Consider the following 14864-nt stretch of genomic DNA (forward strand, 5'->3'; position numbering starts at 1 on the left):
CCATCGCACACAAGCCTAAGACACAAAGACACACAAGTGGTGTCTGCCCACCACAGCAAACCGACAGTGAGAACCGGGAAGACCGAATCGACAGCCTCGACCACAAGAAGCAAACACGGCCAAAATACCGTCGTCAGTCGACCGACCCGGCACTCAAACTACCACGTCTCCTTCAATAACACGAAACCAAACCATGTCACCGTGAGGCCTACAAGAATACTCTACCATTCAGCCAGCCCCGGAAAGAAGCCCAGCAGACCTCACCAGTCGATCATTACGGATCACCCACGCATGGCACCCGAATACTAGCTATAAATTGCATCCAGCGGTCCATTCAAATCAACAGACGAACAGCAGAGACAATCGCCCACGAATTCAAAGCAAAAGTGGACTGTAGAGTTGATCGATGTCCTCATCCCACCCTCTGAGATGTGGGCCCCAGTACCTACCAGACCCAACAAGCGGGTGTTCATCGAAACAGAGCCATTAACCAAGACCAAAAGTATGGCCGAAACACAGTTATTGGGCCTACCGCTAGATGAGCCGATGCACACATATACTAGGTCGGCTGATCCCGTGCAATCCAACATCACTCCGAGACCTCTAGATACTAAGCAAAACGACAAGGTTATGGTATAATAGCATCACGCAAAAAGTAGCATGGCTCTACTGGTATAGTGATCAGACACCCACGAGATGATCCGCTCCGATGACCAAAGGTCTCGTCAGGGTAGCAGCTGAGAGCCTGCTATTCACCACTGATCCGAAACTATCGCAACCTCGGGCGTATAAAAGGTCCGCCATAATGCGGTGCTATTACCTCCTGGGCTGCACATATAGACTGGGAAGTAAGGGAGCATATTGGGTTATGATAGCAATTTGGTTCTTCCAATCTAATATCCATGCACTTCCATATGCTAAAAGTCGTTTCAAAATTCAGAAACACTCGCATCACACAGATCGTAAGAAATATACAGTACAGCAAGGGAATAAAACTCGAGAACCAAAAAAAAGAAGAGAAAAAAAAATGAGCGACGCAGGGATCGAACCTGCAATTTTTTGTGAACAGGACCGAAAACAAACGCCTTACCATTAGGCCAGCCGCCCATTAATTTAGAAAGTATCCACTATTATTGATATATAGGAAAAACAACATCTTCCTGATTAGGATGTATATGAAAGTAATTTTGCCCAGGAAAGCGAACGAACACAGGTTATTGGAAGGAAGACATGTGATATTAATTCCCAGAAACTAATTCAGAAAGGATAACTTCTCATCTCATCCTCCTTCTCAACCTTCAACCCCCCCTCAACCTGCTCGCTATGCTTCCGATCCAAAAACTCCAACAAAACCTCCTGATACTTCTCCTTCCCTTTGTACCGACTAACATCATCCCCCCAGCTCCTTACAGCATCAGCCAACCGCCCAGGAACAAAAGGCTCCTTAACAATCTCGGTAACAGGCTCGAAATAGGTCCGAATAGTAAAGACCACCGCCCCAGACTTCGGCAACCGTCTCAAACTCTGCCGCTCAGATCGGAAATAATGACATTCCACAGCGCGATTCTTCTCCGCCGTATTCCACGATACCGTCTCCGCATCTTCAGACCCAATACTATACGACCAAGCTAGATTATCGTCTACCTGAATGAAGTAGTTGTTTCGGATCACCGGGTCTTCGGGTTTAAGCCGGCGGAAGAAATTCATCATCCCCTTTTCGAGTTTGGATTCGTAGCCGGGGACAGAGCCTGATGTGTGGATTTCTGAAAGTCGCATGCCGAATTTGTCGGTTAACCGCCAGAATCCTGCGAGCAGTATTGCGCCGCCTAGCAGGTAGTATTCGCCGTCTGGGCGCTCGATCATTAGGGCTAGGTCATCTTGTACTAGGCGTGCTGCTGTTGCCATTGGGTCTTCCGGCAGGGGGCGTTGGGTTATGTTGAAAGTTTCGTTGGTTATTGTGTTTGTTATTCCTGTTGCCGTCTTTTGGAACATGGTTGGGTATCTTTCTGGTAGGTAGGCGCACCTGGTGGGTGGTTTAGATTAGATTGGGGCTCTTTTTGAAGGGGGTGGGGATGATGTAGGTTTGTTGGACTCACAGTTCTTCTAGGAGCTCGATTGCTCCGTCCATTGCTTCTGGGTCTGTGTGGCAGCATTTGCTTCCGCGTTCTTCGATGCGACGGGCTTTGTCGGCGTGGTATTTTAGATAGTGATTGTCGAGTTCTGTGTTCGTATGAGGTTAATGGGTTTCCTTGTTCTGGGGCGGGTGGATATTCACCGATCCATTCGTCCCATTTCATGCTCCTCAGACCCATTGTGATGAAGTATTTTCTATGATACCTGGTTAGAGACATCCAGGAATGAAGACCTTGGGCTATTCGACTTACGGGCCATATCGAAATGGTCGATAGGGGATTGGTTTAGTTGTGTGGACGTTCCAGTCTGGATAAGGGGCTGCCGTTGGCCTTTTGAAATCCGACGGTGTCCATTCTATACATGAATTAGTTGGGGTTTCTCTTGTGTGATGCGATTTACTTTACCACCCGGTGGCCTGGTGACCTTTCCGCGAACACCGCTAGCTGGTTTCTCTACATCAGGACTTGAAGCCCTGGCTGTCTTGCCAAATAGATCCGTCCATCTTTTTGAGACATAGACGACAAGGTAGGCGCAGAGGTTTAGCGCGAGAAAGACTCCGACGACATCTTTCGTCGGGGCATTTGATAAGATAGTTTCCCGTAGGGACTCAAGCGCCAACATATTTATGGCAATAATCTGGACCCAGGTGGAGATAAGAAGAAAACTGCAGCGTATTTTTAAGCCCACATAGTCAAATATAGTATAAAGTCATGGAAGAGACGTAGGTGAACAGAGTCTATTAGTATGTGGACACAAAGTGGGCCCTGATCACCCTTATCAATACTATGCACGTCAGATGGTCATCTCTTGCGAGCTGCCCTTCCTGTTAATTCGATGCGAGATAGACCTTTATCTCTCTGGTATGTGGCTTGGAGCAAGGGTTGACCTCATATGGCGGGGAAGAGGGGGGAAGTCTTCTCCACCTCGTCTCTTTTGAGCCGTTGGATCCGGGGCTGCGTATGGGAGTAGAGCGAATTGTACAAGAGAGGCCTTGTGTAAGGAAAGTTTACCGGTGTTGAGCTTATCATTCGCGGTTACCTTAGGGATATTTTGTCCCGATTGGGTAAGGTGGCTTTTGCACTTGATAGCCATTCCCTCAGTGTAGATTCAAGACATTCTATGTAGTCGCTTTTACATATAACCTCTGTATAAAAGGTTATAAAATGCCCACCTAGCCGGTCTATACGTTGCTTGTGCTGCGCTGGAGAAGACAGTACTGGCCCCATTTGCGTCGGAAGCGATCTGGGATGACAGGGAAATCAGGGATCCAGATCAATCGACCCAGGAGACCAGTCTCGGATGCATCAAGGAAGCTTGCGCATGACAGAGTTTTCCAGTTCTCCTTGTCCAGGAGATAGTTGGGTTCCAGCTCGGTCGCGGCGTGACCAGGGAAGTAGGAGTCGACCAGGAAAGAACATTGAGAGATATCAACCTGGATTAAGTCAGTCAGAAACTTCAATATTATAGTAAGCATCGCACGACATACGTATTTGCTGGGATCCTCAATATTGAGATCATTCATGCCAGATGGGATCTGCGAGGCGCCATCCAGACGAGCGAGGTAGCTCGGCGCATTCGGGAACTCACCCGGAAGTAGTCCCCGGAACTCACTTCGGATGAATTTGGCACGCATTTCGTGGGGAAGGAAGTACGACGATGGGAAGCGATACCATTCCTTGCCGAAACATACCGAGTCTCCCGTATGCGCAATATCAACCTGCTGGAGAGGTTCGAAGACCCTCAGTGGCGCACCATACGCTGTAACCATGCCCAGGGTACGCAGCATGCCGGCGTTTACAGCGACCAGAACAACAGACACAGCAGCGGCTAGCTTGAGTTTGGCCGGTACACGACCAATCAGCTCCTTCGGGTTAGTAGATCCAATCCAGGTCAGGATGAGATGGAATGAAAGAGCCGCGCTGAGTGCAAGGAATGGGTATGCAGGGTACATAAACCGCTCCTCCTTGTGAGGCTGGGCCGAGAAAATCCCGAACCACATGTAGAAAGGGGCGACCAGGGCCATGGAACGCAGCATTGTCTTCACAGAAGTTCCGTTCGCTCGGCAGACGGTCTGCAAGAGCAGAATTGGCGCGGATAGTATGGCAAACAAGAACCACACATTAAAGTTGAGCAGGAGATTCCGAATATAGAAGGTCCATGGCTCTGTGCCAAAAATGTCTGGCCCCTTGCCCTCGCCACCCAGGATATTGTATGCGACAATGTTCCATGGCACGAGAACGAGCTTCTGAAAGAAGGCATAGTCAACTGCTACCTCAAGAGTCTGTAACATATTAGCTGAGAATTTTCGAAACACAACCTCATAAGACTTACCAAAATTGATAGACAAAGCATAGCACCATCGGAGATGGACCAGAAGAGTGAGGCAAAAGACCTAGAAGCAATGGCGAGAACAACCTCCTCGATCAAAAGAGGAACAAGTAAAGCACCGGCGAATGGCCATCCAACAATCGCACCCAGACCAAACCACATAATCCCTTGTGCTGTCTTCCGTCCATTCTTCCAATCCAAGAAAGAAGCCAAGCCAAGCATGGACATATACATGGTAAAGGTAGATGGCAAAAAGGCAGTTGAAGCATGGAACATGCCCGGGCTGACTGTAACAATCATCACAAACAAGAGACCGATGCGGGGGCTCAGGGTGCGACAGATGGCCGAGTATAACCGAGTCTGACAGGCAGCGCATACAAATGCAAGAGTAAGGCGAATTGTGTAGAATTCAGCTGTCTTGCTATGCACCACCATGGAACCCAGTTTCCCTACCGCGGCATGTAATGACACATAGAGCCAGCTCCGGATAGAATAGGCTGGCGAGTATTCCCAGGTTTGGAGACCATATCCATGCTGTAAGTAGTGTGTAGGCTCCCAGAAGTTGAACACTTCATCACAATCTTGGATTGGGGAGAATAGTGCCGCAAGGCCATTGGCCACTAGGCATAGGTAGAGGGTGATGTTGAGTGGGATGTAGAATGGTGGTGGTGGGGGACTATCAAGATAATGTCAGTGGCAATCTTCATTCTATACAGGCACAGCATACCGCTGCTTCGTCTTGGGCGTATCAGCCCCTGTATTCGCCATGTTGTTGCGCAACTTGGCGTGAAGATGGAGAGCTGCGATAACCGATAAGGCTGGACTGACCGCCCTGGCAGATCCGGCAAAATAAAAAAAAGTTCCCGTCAGCTTTTTTCTTGATCTTCTGGTCATTCCATATTTTATTGTCTATTTCTAGTTTCTTTTCATTTGTTCCAAGATGAGTGACCACCATAATCCACCAACGGAGACAGCAAGTGTCAACGACGTCCCTACCTCGAAGACAGCTAGCATGGCCGATACGCCGCCTAGCGCGGGCACCCCAGACAACGGCAGCGATTTTTACAACACACCCTTGACAGGAGGAACACCGATTGTGAATGTCAGCAACATAGCTCCTGAGGGTCAGTTCAAACAAGAGGCCCCCGAATCAAAGCCGCAGCCGAGACTTCCCGGATTGAACCTCGCCGAAAACCCCCACCAGCAGGAATCTGGCACGATGCACACCAAAGAAGAGCCTACTGCCAACCGTGAAACCATGGAGGTTGAGCAGACAGATAACGATGTCAAAGAAGAGGAGCACCCAGAGTGGGAGGTCGACTCTTCCCCATACGAGTCATCTTCAGACAGCTCCGACTCCTCGGACTCCGACGATAGCGACGACGAAGATTATCCGATTCTGAGTGCCGAAGAACAGGCGCGCATTCTCATGCAGGCAGAGGCTGGCGAAGATGACGACGGAGACAAGGGCAAGGCTGGCGCGCATCTTCGGACCGCCAACGAGATTGAGCAAGAGGTTCTGCCAATTCCCGAAGTTGAGATTACACCCGAGACGAAGATCGTGTTCCTGGGCAAGATCCAGGCAGCTATCGACAATGCTGTCCTCATTGAAGCCAACACATCTGGAGAGTACCAAGTCCTTGAGTCGGGCTCCTTGCTCTGCTCCGCTGACCGTAAGGTTGTTGGTGTTGTGACGGAAACCCTAGGCAGAGTCGAGAATCCCATGTACACCGTCATGTACTCTACGGCATCCGAAGTCCAGGAGAGAGGCTTGATCAAGGGCATGGACATCTTCTATGTGGAGGGACATTCTACATTCGTTTTTACCCAGCCACTGAAGGGCATGAAGGGAAGTGACGCCTCGAACTTCCACGACGAGGAAGTAGGCGACGAAGAGATCGAATTCTCCGATGACGAAGCGGAGGCTGAATACAAACGGAAGATTAAGCAGAAGCGCCAAGAGCGCAAGGAAGCCCGGGACGGCCCTCGCGCAAAGAAGATTGCACCAGGGCCCTCGAAATTGAGCCACACCGAGCTCAACTACGATGACGCCGGGGGGGAGGATGGTTACACCCCTCTTGCACGCCCCACAAACCTCCACGAGATGATGGGTGCCCGTGAGGCCCCAGTCGAAGGCACCGAGCGCGGCGGTTTCCGCGGTGGACGTGGCCGTGGACGTGGTGACCGTGGCCGTGGAGCACGCGGCAGAGGCGGAGCCGGACGTGGAGGAAGGGAGTGGGAGGACCGTCATCCTCACCAGCAAGGCAGCTCAAACTACGAGTCTCAGCCTCAGCCCCAGCCTCAGCCTCAGCCTCAACCCCAAGCCCAGCCCACACCCTACGGCCAGCCCATGTACCAGCAACCTCAGCCTGCCTACGGGATGTCCCAGCCTTACACCGCATACGCACAGTACGCTCAGCAGCAAGCTCAGAACCCGCAATTCGCACAGCAGCAAATGCAGCCGCAATTCGGTCAAGGTGGAATACAGGCTCAATTCCCCTTCCAGTTCCCCTTCCAGCAGGGTTATCAGATGCCCGGTAACTTCCAGGGTGCTCATATTAACCCTGCTTTCCTGGCTGCTCTGCAACAACAGCAGCAGTTCCAGCAGCAACAGCAATTCCAACAGCCTCAGCCGCAGCAGCAGCAGCAATATCAACAGCCACAGGCTCAAAACCCGGCTATGAACTTTGACCAGGTTAAAGCCCAGCTGGATTTGCTGCGGAATCTCAGTAGCGGGAACCAGGGTCACCAGGGTCACCAGGGTCCTCCTCCTTCGTGATCTATTTGATTTGATTGTTTTTACGTGTTCTTCTGTGATATCCTGGCATCGGAACATTTGCATACGGAACGGGGTTATGTGGTTAAGGGTTTTTCTTTGTGTAAAAGTTGATCGTGGCTCTTTTCTAGTGATGTCTGGACATGTGATGGTGGGATTGCTAAGAGTACATATCTGAAGCACCATGTGCATGAATTGAATTGACAATAGCTAAGAACGAAGAGCAAGCTCGCTTTCTGTATACATACATAAAACTGGACCGGAGTAGGCATCTTATTAAAGGAAACAGGTCAACTAGAATTCGGCAGGCTTGGCACTCTTTGCCAATGTCCAGAAGTTTTCCATCTTGGCTCGAGATAGAGCATCTTTGGCTGCCGAGTCCGTTTCGCAGACTCGCGCACCGAACCACCTCTTGAATGACCGTGTCTTAGCCTGTCCTTCCCAAAGGAGAGTGCATGTGTTATCACTGAAATCCCTTGGCTGTCCCTTGTCATCCTCTGTCGATAGCCATGAAACTTGGGCTTCGGGGCTGTCTGCGGCAATACGGTCCGAGCCTGGGTTCTCGGTCCAGTCGATACGGTTCATCATCAGCTTCCGGTAATTGTTGACGGAGTGCTTTCCGCCCTCGACGATCACCAGGTTGAATTTCGGGTGCATAACACACATGCCGGTGAGATTATTTTGCTCTGCGTTTTTGCCAATCTTGAAGCGGTTTCTGCCGCTTGCGAGACTGTCAATTCGATAGACAGTTTGAAAGACGCCCAGGGAGACATCCTTCTCCTGCTTGGCCGCGAGTTTCTCGCGCCGTTGCTCTTTGGTCAGCTTACGCTCCTCGTTTGCGGCCTCATGATGCTCTTTTCGGTCTGCGATCTCTCTGGTCACACGGGCTTCAACGGCAGTGGGATCCTTGACGGCTTGTTCGCCTAGAACCCGCATGAGGTTTGATTTCTTGACCTTTGGAGCGGGAGCTGGCTCAAGACCCAATCTGATCTTGGCCTGCTGCTCCTTCAGGTCCGCCATACGCCGCTGTCGACGAATTTTGGCTTGTTCTTTCGGAGTAAGGAACATGGGCTTTTGGGCGGGCATATGCTTTTCTTGTGGGGGTTCAATAAGGATAGGATGTTGAACATAGCGGGTAATGATTGAGTCGGGAGTATCGACTTTGATATTCTGCTGATCGTCAATTGCAGAGTAGTCGCTGCCATTGACCAAGCCTTCGTCCCACCATTCCAGATCTGGGGGAGCAGGAACAAGGTATGACTTCTCCACATCCATTTCCTCATCAAGGCCAGCTTGTCGTGCTCGTGCTGCAATGCTTTTCTTCATTGCCTCCAACTGTGCTTGCCTGCGCAGGGCCGCTGCCTGCTGAATATATTTGCCCTTCTGGTTGAAAATAAGTTGGCGGGTTTGGCGTGGCTTGGCCACTGTTGCCTTAGGAGCAAGAGTAGGGTCGAAATAAGGGTTGTTCTTGATTTCCTCCACAGAGGGACCAGATAGGTCAAGCTGGGCCTTGTCATTGCGTTGATTTGTTGTCTTGGCCTGTCGTCCCTTTCCACTTCGGAATTCTGGTTTAGCGTCGGAGAGTAGTGCCGGGTGAAGTCCAACGTCCAGACCACCTCGAGCCCTGGAAATGCTATCATCATCGCGGACTGGAGGTTGGTAAGATGGAGTGGGCGCACTGGGTCGTTGTGGAGGGGCCGCGCTGGCTTTTGATGTAGCTGCCGCAACTCGAGCTTTCATTTGTTCCAATCTCGACATCGCAGCACTGGGCGCTGGCGGCGGCGGAGTAGGACTTGAGGAATCGGGTGTAGGTGCCGTTGGTGTCGCGCCACCGCGCGCAGCTTGTAGACGAGCGCGCACAGCTTCTGCCTTTGCCCTGGCCTCGGCGACCATCTTTTCAATATCAGCCTTCCCCTTCACAGGCGCTGCTTGTCCGGGTACCGGGGACCCATTATTGGAGCGGGTTCTTTTGGCGTTGTTGTCTTCATCCTGAGGATGAGGGCGCTTCAGCGCATTACCCGACGCGTCCGCCATAGTGTAGATAGGTCTCACTCGCTTCGGACTGGCGACTGAGCTACACAAGTGATCGAGCAAGTGGTGATAGATAAGAAAGAAGAGTGTCAGACAAGTGAGAGTAAGTTGTCCGCAGAAACCTCAAAAGGGTAAGGCGGTGGACCCGGGCAAAAAAAGTTGCTCCTCCGGAAAAAAAGTTCGCTCCAGAACTACACTTGGAGACTATTCCGAGCACTTTGATTTCGTGCGCCAGCGTTTTCTGTTGCTCCAGGAGCTGCAGGATACCATGGCAACTTTCGCGCGCCCGGTCGCCTCGACCATTAATGGGGTCGACTTCAATGTCTACTCCGAGCAAGAGATTAAAGCTCTCTCGGTGAAAAGAATTCACAATACCCCGACTTTGGATTCGTTTAATAACCCTGTCCCTGGTGGTCTTCAGGACCCTGCTATGGGCGCATGGGGAGACCATGTGTAAGCATTTGCCGTGTCTTGTGCTCAATTGACAATCTCTAACGAGAGATTTTTTCTCCATCTACAGATGTACCACATGTCGTCAGAACGCTTTTACCTGTACCGGACATCCCGGACACATTGAGCTTCCAGTCCCGCTCTATAATGTTACCTTCTTCGATCATATCTACCGCCTTCTCCGAGCACAATGTGTGTACTGTCTTCGCCTGCAGATGGGCCGCAGCCAGGTCAACATGTACACCTGCAAATTGCGCCTTCTGCAATACGGATTGATCGACGAGGTGTCTGTTGTTGATTCTATGGGATCCACTAAGGGTGCCAAAAAGGCATCAAAGAGCAAGGAGGAGGATTCTGACGACGAAGAAGACGATGATGTGGACTACATGCGCAAGAGAACAGAGTATGTTAGTCGGCGCATCCGGGAAGCCAAGGCAGAGGGCAAGCTGGATGGCTTGATGGCCGGTGGACAGAACCCCATTGCCGCGGAGGCCAGAAGAGAGTTGATCAAGACTTTCCTGAAGGATATCAACTCCTTTAACAAGTGTGCCAACTGCAGCGGGTATGTTATGCGAAACATAATGATCTTTGCTTGTACACCCGCTAACATTATGGCAGAATTTCGCCCTCGTACCGAAAGGACCGCTACAACAAAATCTTCCGAAAGCAACTACCCGAGAAGGCAAAGCTTGCAATGATGACTGGAGGATTCCAGGCACCAAACACCATGGTTCTTCTCGACCAAGAAAGGAAAAGCGAAGCCAAGCAAAACGGTACTCGGACAAACGGTGCTGAGGCCCATGGAGCCGAGGAAGAAATCCTTCGTGGTGCGGCTGTCATGCAAGCGACACAGAGCACCACAGGCCAGGAATTCATGTCTTCCTCCGAAGTTTACGGAGCTCTTCGTCTTCTTTTCACAAAGGACAGCGATGTCTTGCAGCTGGTTTACAACTCTCGGCCTGTGCCCAAGGGAGTCAAGGTTGTGTCGGCAGACATGTTCTTCATTAAAAACCTGATGGTACCGCCAAACAAGTACCGTCCCGCAGTTCAGCAGGGTGCTGGAACTGTCATGGAAGCCCAGCAGAACACCTCTTTCAATGCAATCTTGAAGGGGTGTGATACTATCAACCAGATCAGCAAAGAGATCCAGAATGAAGAAGAGAAGACTATGTCTCGGGCACGGAACTACAGTGATCTCCTCCAGGCTATTGTTCAGCTCCAAGATCAGGTCAACGGTCTGATTGACCGCGATCGTACCGCAGCAACTGGCGCAGCTGCCATGGCACAGCCTAATGGTATCAAGCAGATTTTGGAGAAGAAGGAAGGTCTCTTCCGAAAGAACATGATGGGTAAGCGTGTCAACTTTGCTGCTCGAAGTGTCATCTCGCCCGATCCCAACATCGAACCCAATGAGATTGGTGTGCCTCTTGTCTTCGCCAAGAAGTTGACTTTCCCCGAGCCCGTGACAAATCACAACTTCTGGGAATTGAAGGAGGCTGTCATCAACGGCCCTGACAAGTACCCCGGTGCTTCATCCATTGAGAACGAGAATGGACAGGTAATCAACCTCAAATTCAAGAACCTCGAGGAGCGGACAGCACTTGCCAATCAGCTGCTCGCCCCATCAAACTGGCGGATGAAGGGCTCGCGCAACAAGAAGGTCTACCGTCACCTCACCACCGGTGACTACGTCTTGATGAACCGTCAGCCCACCCTGCACAAGCCCTCTATCATGGGTCACAAGGCCCGTGTCCTTCCCAACGAGCGTGTCATTCGCATGCACTACGCCAACTGTAACACCTACAACGCTGATTTCGATGGTGACGAAATGAACATGCATTTCCCTCAGAACGAGCTTGCTCAAGCGGAAGCCAGGATGCTGGCGGATGCTGATCACCAGTATCTTGTTGCCACCTCAGGCAAACCGCTGAGAGGTTTAATTCAGGATCATATTTCCATGGGAACATGGCTCACTTGTCGTGACAGCTTCTACGACGAGGAGGATTACCACCAGCTGCTGTACAGCTGTTTGAGACCAGAGCACTCGCACATTGTCACCGACCGTATTCAACTGGTCGAGCCTGCTTTCCGGAAACCCAAGTGCATGTGGACCGGAAAACAGATCATCACCACAATCCTCAAGAATATCCAGCCCCCTGGGCGAGGAGGTCTGACCTTGAAGAGCAAGTCTTCGACTCCCAGTAACCGTTGGGGTACAAACAACGAGGAAGGAGATGTTCTCTTCCAGGACGGCGAATTCTTGTGCGGTATTCTTGATAAGAAACAGCTTGGTCCGACTGCTGGCGGTCTCATCGATGCTATCCATGAGGTCTACGGACACAGCATTGCTGGAAAGCTAATCGGTGTTCTTGGAAGACTGCTCACTCGCGTTCTGAACATGCGTGGCTTTACCTGTGGTATTGACGATCTTCGCTTGACCAAGGAAGGTGACCGTATCCGCAAGGAGAAATTGAGCACTGCCGCAGACATGGGTCGCGAGATTGCTCTCAAGTATGTCACACTCGACCAGGCCCCTGGAGATCAGACTGCCGAGTTGAATCGACGACTGGAGGAGGTCCTTCGTGATGATGATAAGCAAAGTGGTTTGGATAGCGTTTCCAACGCCCGCAGTGCACAGCTTTCCTCCGAAATCACCAAATCTTGTCTCCCTGAAGGTCTTGCGAAGCCTTTCCCTTGGAACCAGATGCAGTCTATGACAATCTCTGGAGCGAAGGGATCCGGTGTCAACGCCAACCTGATTTCCTGTAACCTGGGCCAACAGGTTTTGGAAGGTCGCCGTGTACCACTCATGATTAGTGGAAAAACCCTTCCATCTTTCAAGGCTTTTGAAACACACCCCATGGCTGGTGGTTACGTCTCTGGTCGTTTCTTGACTGGTATCAAGCCCCAGGAGTACTACTTCCACGCCATGGCTGGTCGTGAGGGTCTGATTGATACTGCCGTCAAGACTTCCAGATCTGGTTACTTGCAGCGTTGTTTGATTAAGGGCATGGAAGGCTTGAAGGCTGAGTACGACTCCTCTGTTCGCGAAACGTCCGATGGTTCCATTGTTCAGTTCTTGTACGGAGAGGATGGTCTCGACATCACCAAGCAGGTGCATCTCAACGATTTCGACTTCCTCGCCCAGAACCACGTCTCCATTTCTAAGCAAGTCTCAGCCGACGATTTCCATTCTTTGGCTAAGGAGAACGTGACTACCTGGCAGAAGGATGCCATGAAGGCGGTCCGCAAAACCGGAAAGGTTGATGCTATGGACCCCGTCTTGTCTCACTTCCCCCCTGGAGGAAACTTGGGCAGTACGTCTGAAGCATTCTCCCAGGAACTCAAGAAGGTATGGATTCGCTATTTCTGTGTCAAATTGTACATTTTTAACTAACTTGAACAGTACACGGATGCCAACAAGAACCAGCTCATCAAGGACAAGAAGAAGAACATTGAGGGCAAGGTCACGAAGAAGACCTTCGAAGCCTTGATGAATATGAAGTACATGAAGTCTGTCATTGACCCTGGTGAAGCTGTCGGTATTATGGCCGGTCAGTCTGTTGGCGAGCCATCTACTCAGATGACACTGAACACCTTCCATTTGGCTGGTCACTCGGCAAAGAACGTGACGCTGGGTATTCCCCGTCTTCGTGAAATTGTTATGACCGCAAGTGCTAATATTATGACGCCCACGATGACCCTGCTCTTGAACGAGGAAATCTCTAAGGAGGATTCCGAGAGATTCGCCAAGGCCATCAGCAAGCTCAGCATCGCTGAGATTGTTGACAAGGTGCAAGTCAAGGAGCGCATTGGCTCCGGTATTGGCCATACTAAGGCTAAGATTTACGACATTGACATCACTTTCTTCCCGTCTGAGGAATACACCGAGGAATACGCCATCCAGACCAAGGATGTCCAGATGGCTCTTTTGAACAAGTTCATTCCTCGCCTGGTCAGACTCACCAAGATGGAGCTCAAGAAGCGTAACGAGGAGAAGAAGGGTACCAAATCTTCGACTGCTCAGCCAGATATTGGTGTCTCTGTCGGCAGAATCGCCGAGGCACCAAGAGGAAGCGACGCCGAGGCCCAGCCAGCGGATGATGACGACGAAGATGATGAGGATGATGCCAAGCGGGCCTCCGGTGCTCAGAACAGGAGTAACCAGGTCTCATACGAAGCCCCTGACGATGGCGAGAGGGATATCATGAGACGCCAGGATAGCCCAGACGAGGAGGAGGACGACGAAGTTGAGACTAGCAAGCCCGCCAAGGCCACTCGCGACGTTGAGATGAAAGATGGTTCCTCATCTGATGATGACTCCGACTCTGACTCCGACTCTGAAACTGAAGAGAACAAGGCCCACGAGGACGACATCATTGGCAAGTTCGAGGAGATCACGAAGTTCAAGTTCGACCCTAAGAAGGGCAATACCTGCACTATCCAATTGCAGTACGATATCGAGACCCCCAAGCTTCTACTCCTTCCCCTGGTTGAGAAGGTTCTCCACCTTGCCGTCATTCAATCCATTCCCGGCATGGGCAACTGTGTCTTTGTTGAAGCCGATGTGAACAGCGGTGAACCTGCCAACGTCCTCACTGAGGGTGTCAACTTGCTCGCCATGCGCGACTACCAGGACATTATCAAGCCCCACTCGATGTACACCAACTCCATCCACGACATGCTCCACCTGTACGGTGTCGAGGCTGCTCGTGCCACCATCGTCCGCGAAATGGACGCCGTTTTCAAGGGTCACAGTATCTCCGTCGACAACCGTCACTTGAACTTGATTGGTGATGTGATGACGCAGTCTGGTGGCTTCAAGGCCTTCAGCCGTAACGGTTTGGTCAAGGATGCCTCGTCTCCTTTCATGCGCGCCAGTTTCGAGACCACTGTTGGTGCCTTGAAGGACGTTGTGCTCGAGAGAGGTGTCGATAACCTCAAGAGCCCTAGTAGCAGAATTGTTGTTGGTCGTGTCGGTACCGTTGGTACTGGTTCCTTCGATATTCTCGCTCCTGTAGCATAGTCACCTCTCTGACTGGACGGAGTTTGAAATGTGTATTGTGAGCTTGTCTTTCCTCATGTGTATATTGTGTTCTTGCAAAGCTTTTTGGTTTCAACGTTTTGTGTTTTTTTCTTTCTGTCG

General features: G+C 51.0%; 5 protein-coding genes across 5 annotated transcripts; 2 read left to right on the plus strand and 3 right to left on the minus strand.

Moving 5' to 3' along the window:
* Positions 1-1257: 1257 nt before the first annotated feature.
* PENARI_c005G11110 (heme-dependent oxidative N-demethylase family protein) lies at positions 1258-2754 on the minus strand (the record flags this gene model as incomplete). Its single annotated transcript, XM_022630030.1, has 5 exons — positions 1258-2023; positions 2097-2220; positions 2276-2328; positions 2385-2487; positions 2538-2754. The coding sequence occupies 5 exons, from the start codon at positions 2752-2754 to the stop codon at positions 1258-1260; spliced, it is 1263 nt and encodes a 420-aa protein (XP_022490210.1).
* A 559-nt stretch (positions 2755-3313) lies between these two features.
* Positions 3314-5229, minus strand: PENARI_c005G06947 (dolichyl-P-Man:Man(6)GlcNAc(2)-PP-dolichol alpha-1,2-mannosyltransferase; the record flags this gene model as incomplete). The annotated part of the gene is made up of 4 exons (XM_022629827.1): positions 3314-3565; positions 3620-4414; positions 4465-5137; positions 5189-5229. 4 exons carry the CDS (start codon positions 5227-5229, stop codon positions 3314-3316), a joined length of 1761 nt encoding a protein of 586 aa, XP_022490154.1.
* Positions 5230-5401: 172 nt separating this feature from the next.
* PENARI_c005G09700 (RNA-binding snoRNP assembly protein NAF1) lies at positions 5402-7240 on the plus strand (the record flags this gene model as incomplete). Its single annotated transcript, XM_022629962.1, has 1 exon — positions 5402-7240. One exon carries the CDS (start codon positions 5402-5404, stop codon positions 7238-7240), a length of 1839 nt encoding a protein of 612 aa, XP_022490473.1.
* Positions 7241-7531: 291 nt separating this feature from the next.
* Positions 7532-9271, minus strand: PENARI_c005G06268 (U4/U6-U5 snRNP complex subunit PRP3; the record flags this gene model as incomplete). Its single annotated transcript, XM_022629795.1, has 1 exon — positions 7532-9271. The coding sequence occupies one exon, from the start codon at positions 9269-9271 to the stop codon at positions 7532-7534; it is 1740 nt and encodes a 579-aa protein (XP_022490079.1).
* A 265-nt stretch (positions 9272-9536) lies between these two features.
* PENARI_c005G05519 (DNA-directed RNA polymerase I core subunit RPA190) lies at positions 9537-14744 on the plus strand (the record flags this gene model as incomplete). Its single annotated transcript, XM_022629753.1, has 4 exons — positions 9537-9721; positions 9789-10280; positions 10337-13070; positions 13125-14744. 4 exons carry the CDS (start codon positions 9537-9539, stop codon positions 14742-14744), a joined length of 5031 nt encoding a protein of 1676 aa, XP_022490062.1.
* Between the last annotated feature and the right edge of the window lie 120 nt (positions 14745-14864).

The sequence above is a fragment of the Penicillium arizonense genome (genome assembly GCF_001773325.1).
Source record: "Penicillium arizonense strain CBS 141311 chromosome Unknown PENARI_contig005, whole genome shotgun sequence".
Taxonomy (NCBI): domain Eukaryota; kingdom Fungi; phylum Ascomycota; class Eurotiomycetes; order Eurotiales; family Aspergillaceae; genus Penicillium; species Penicillium arizonense.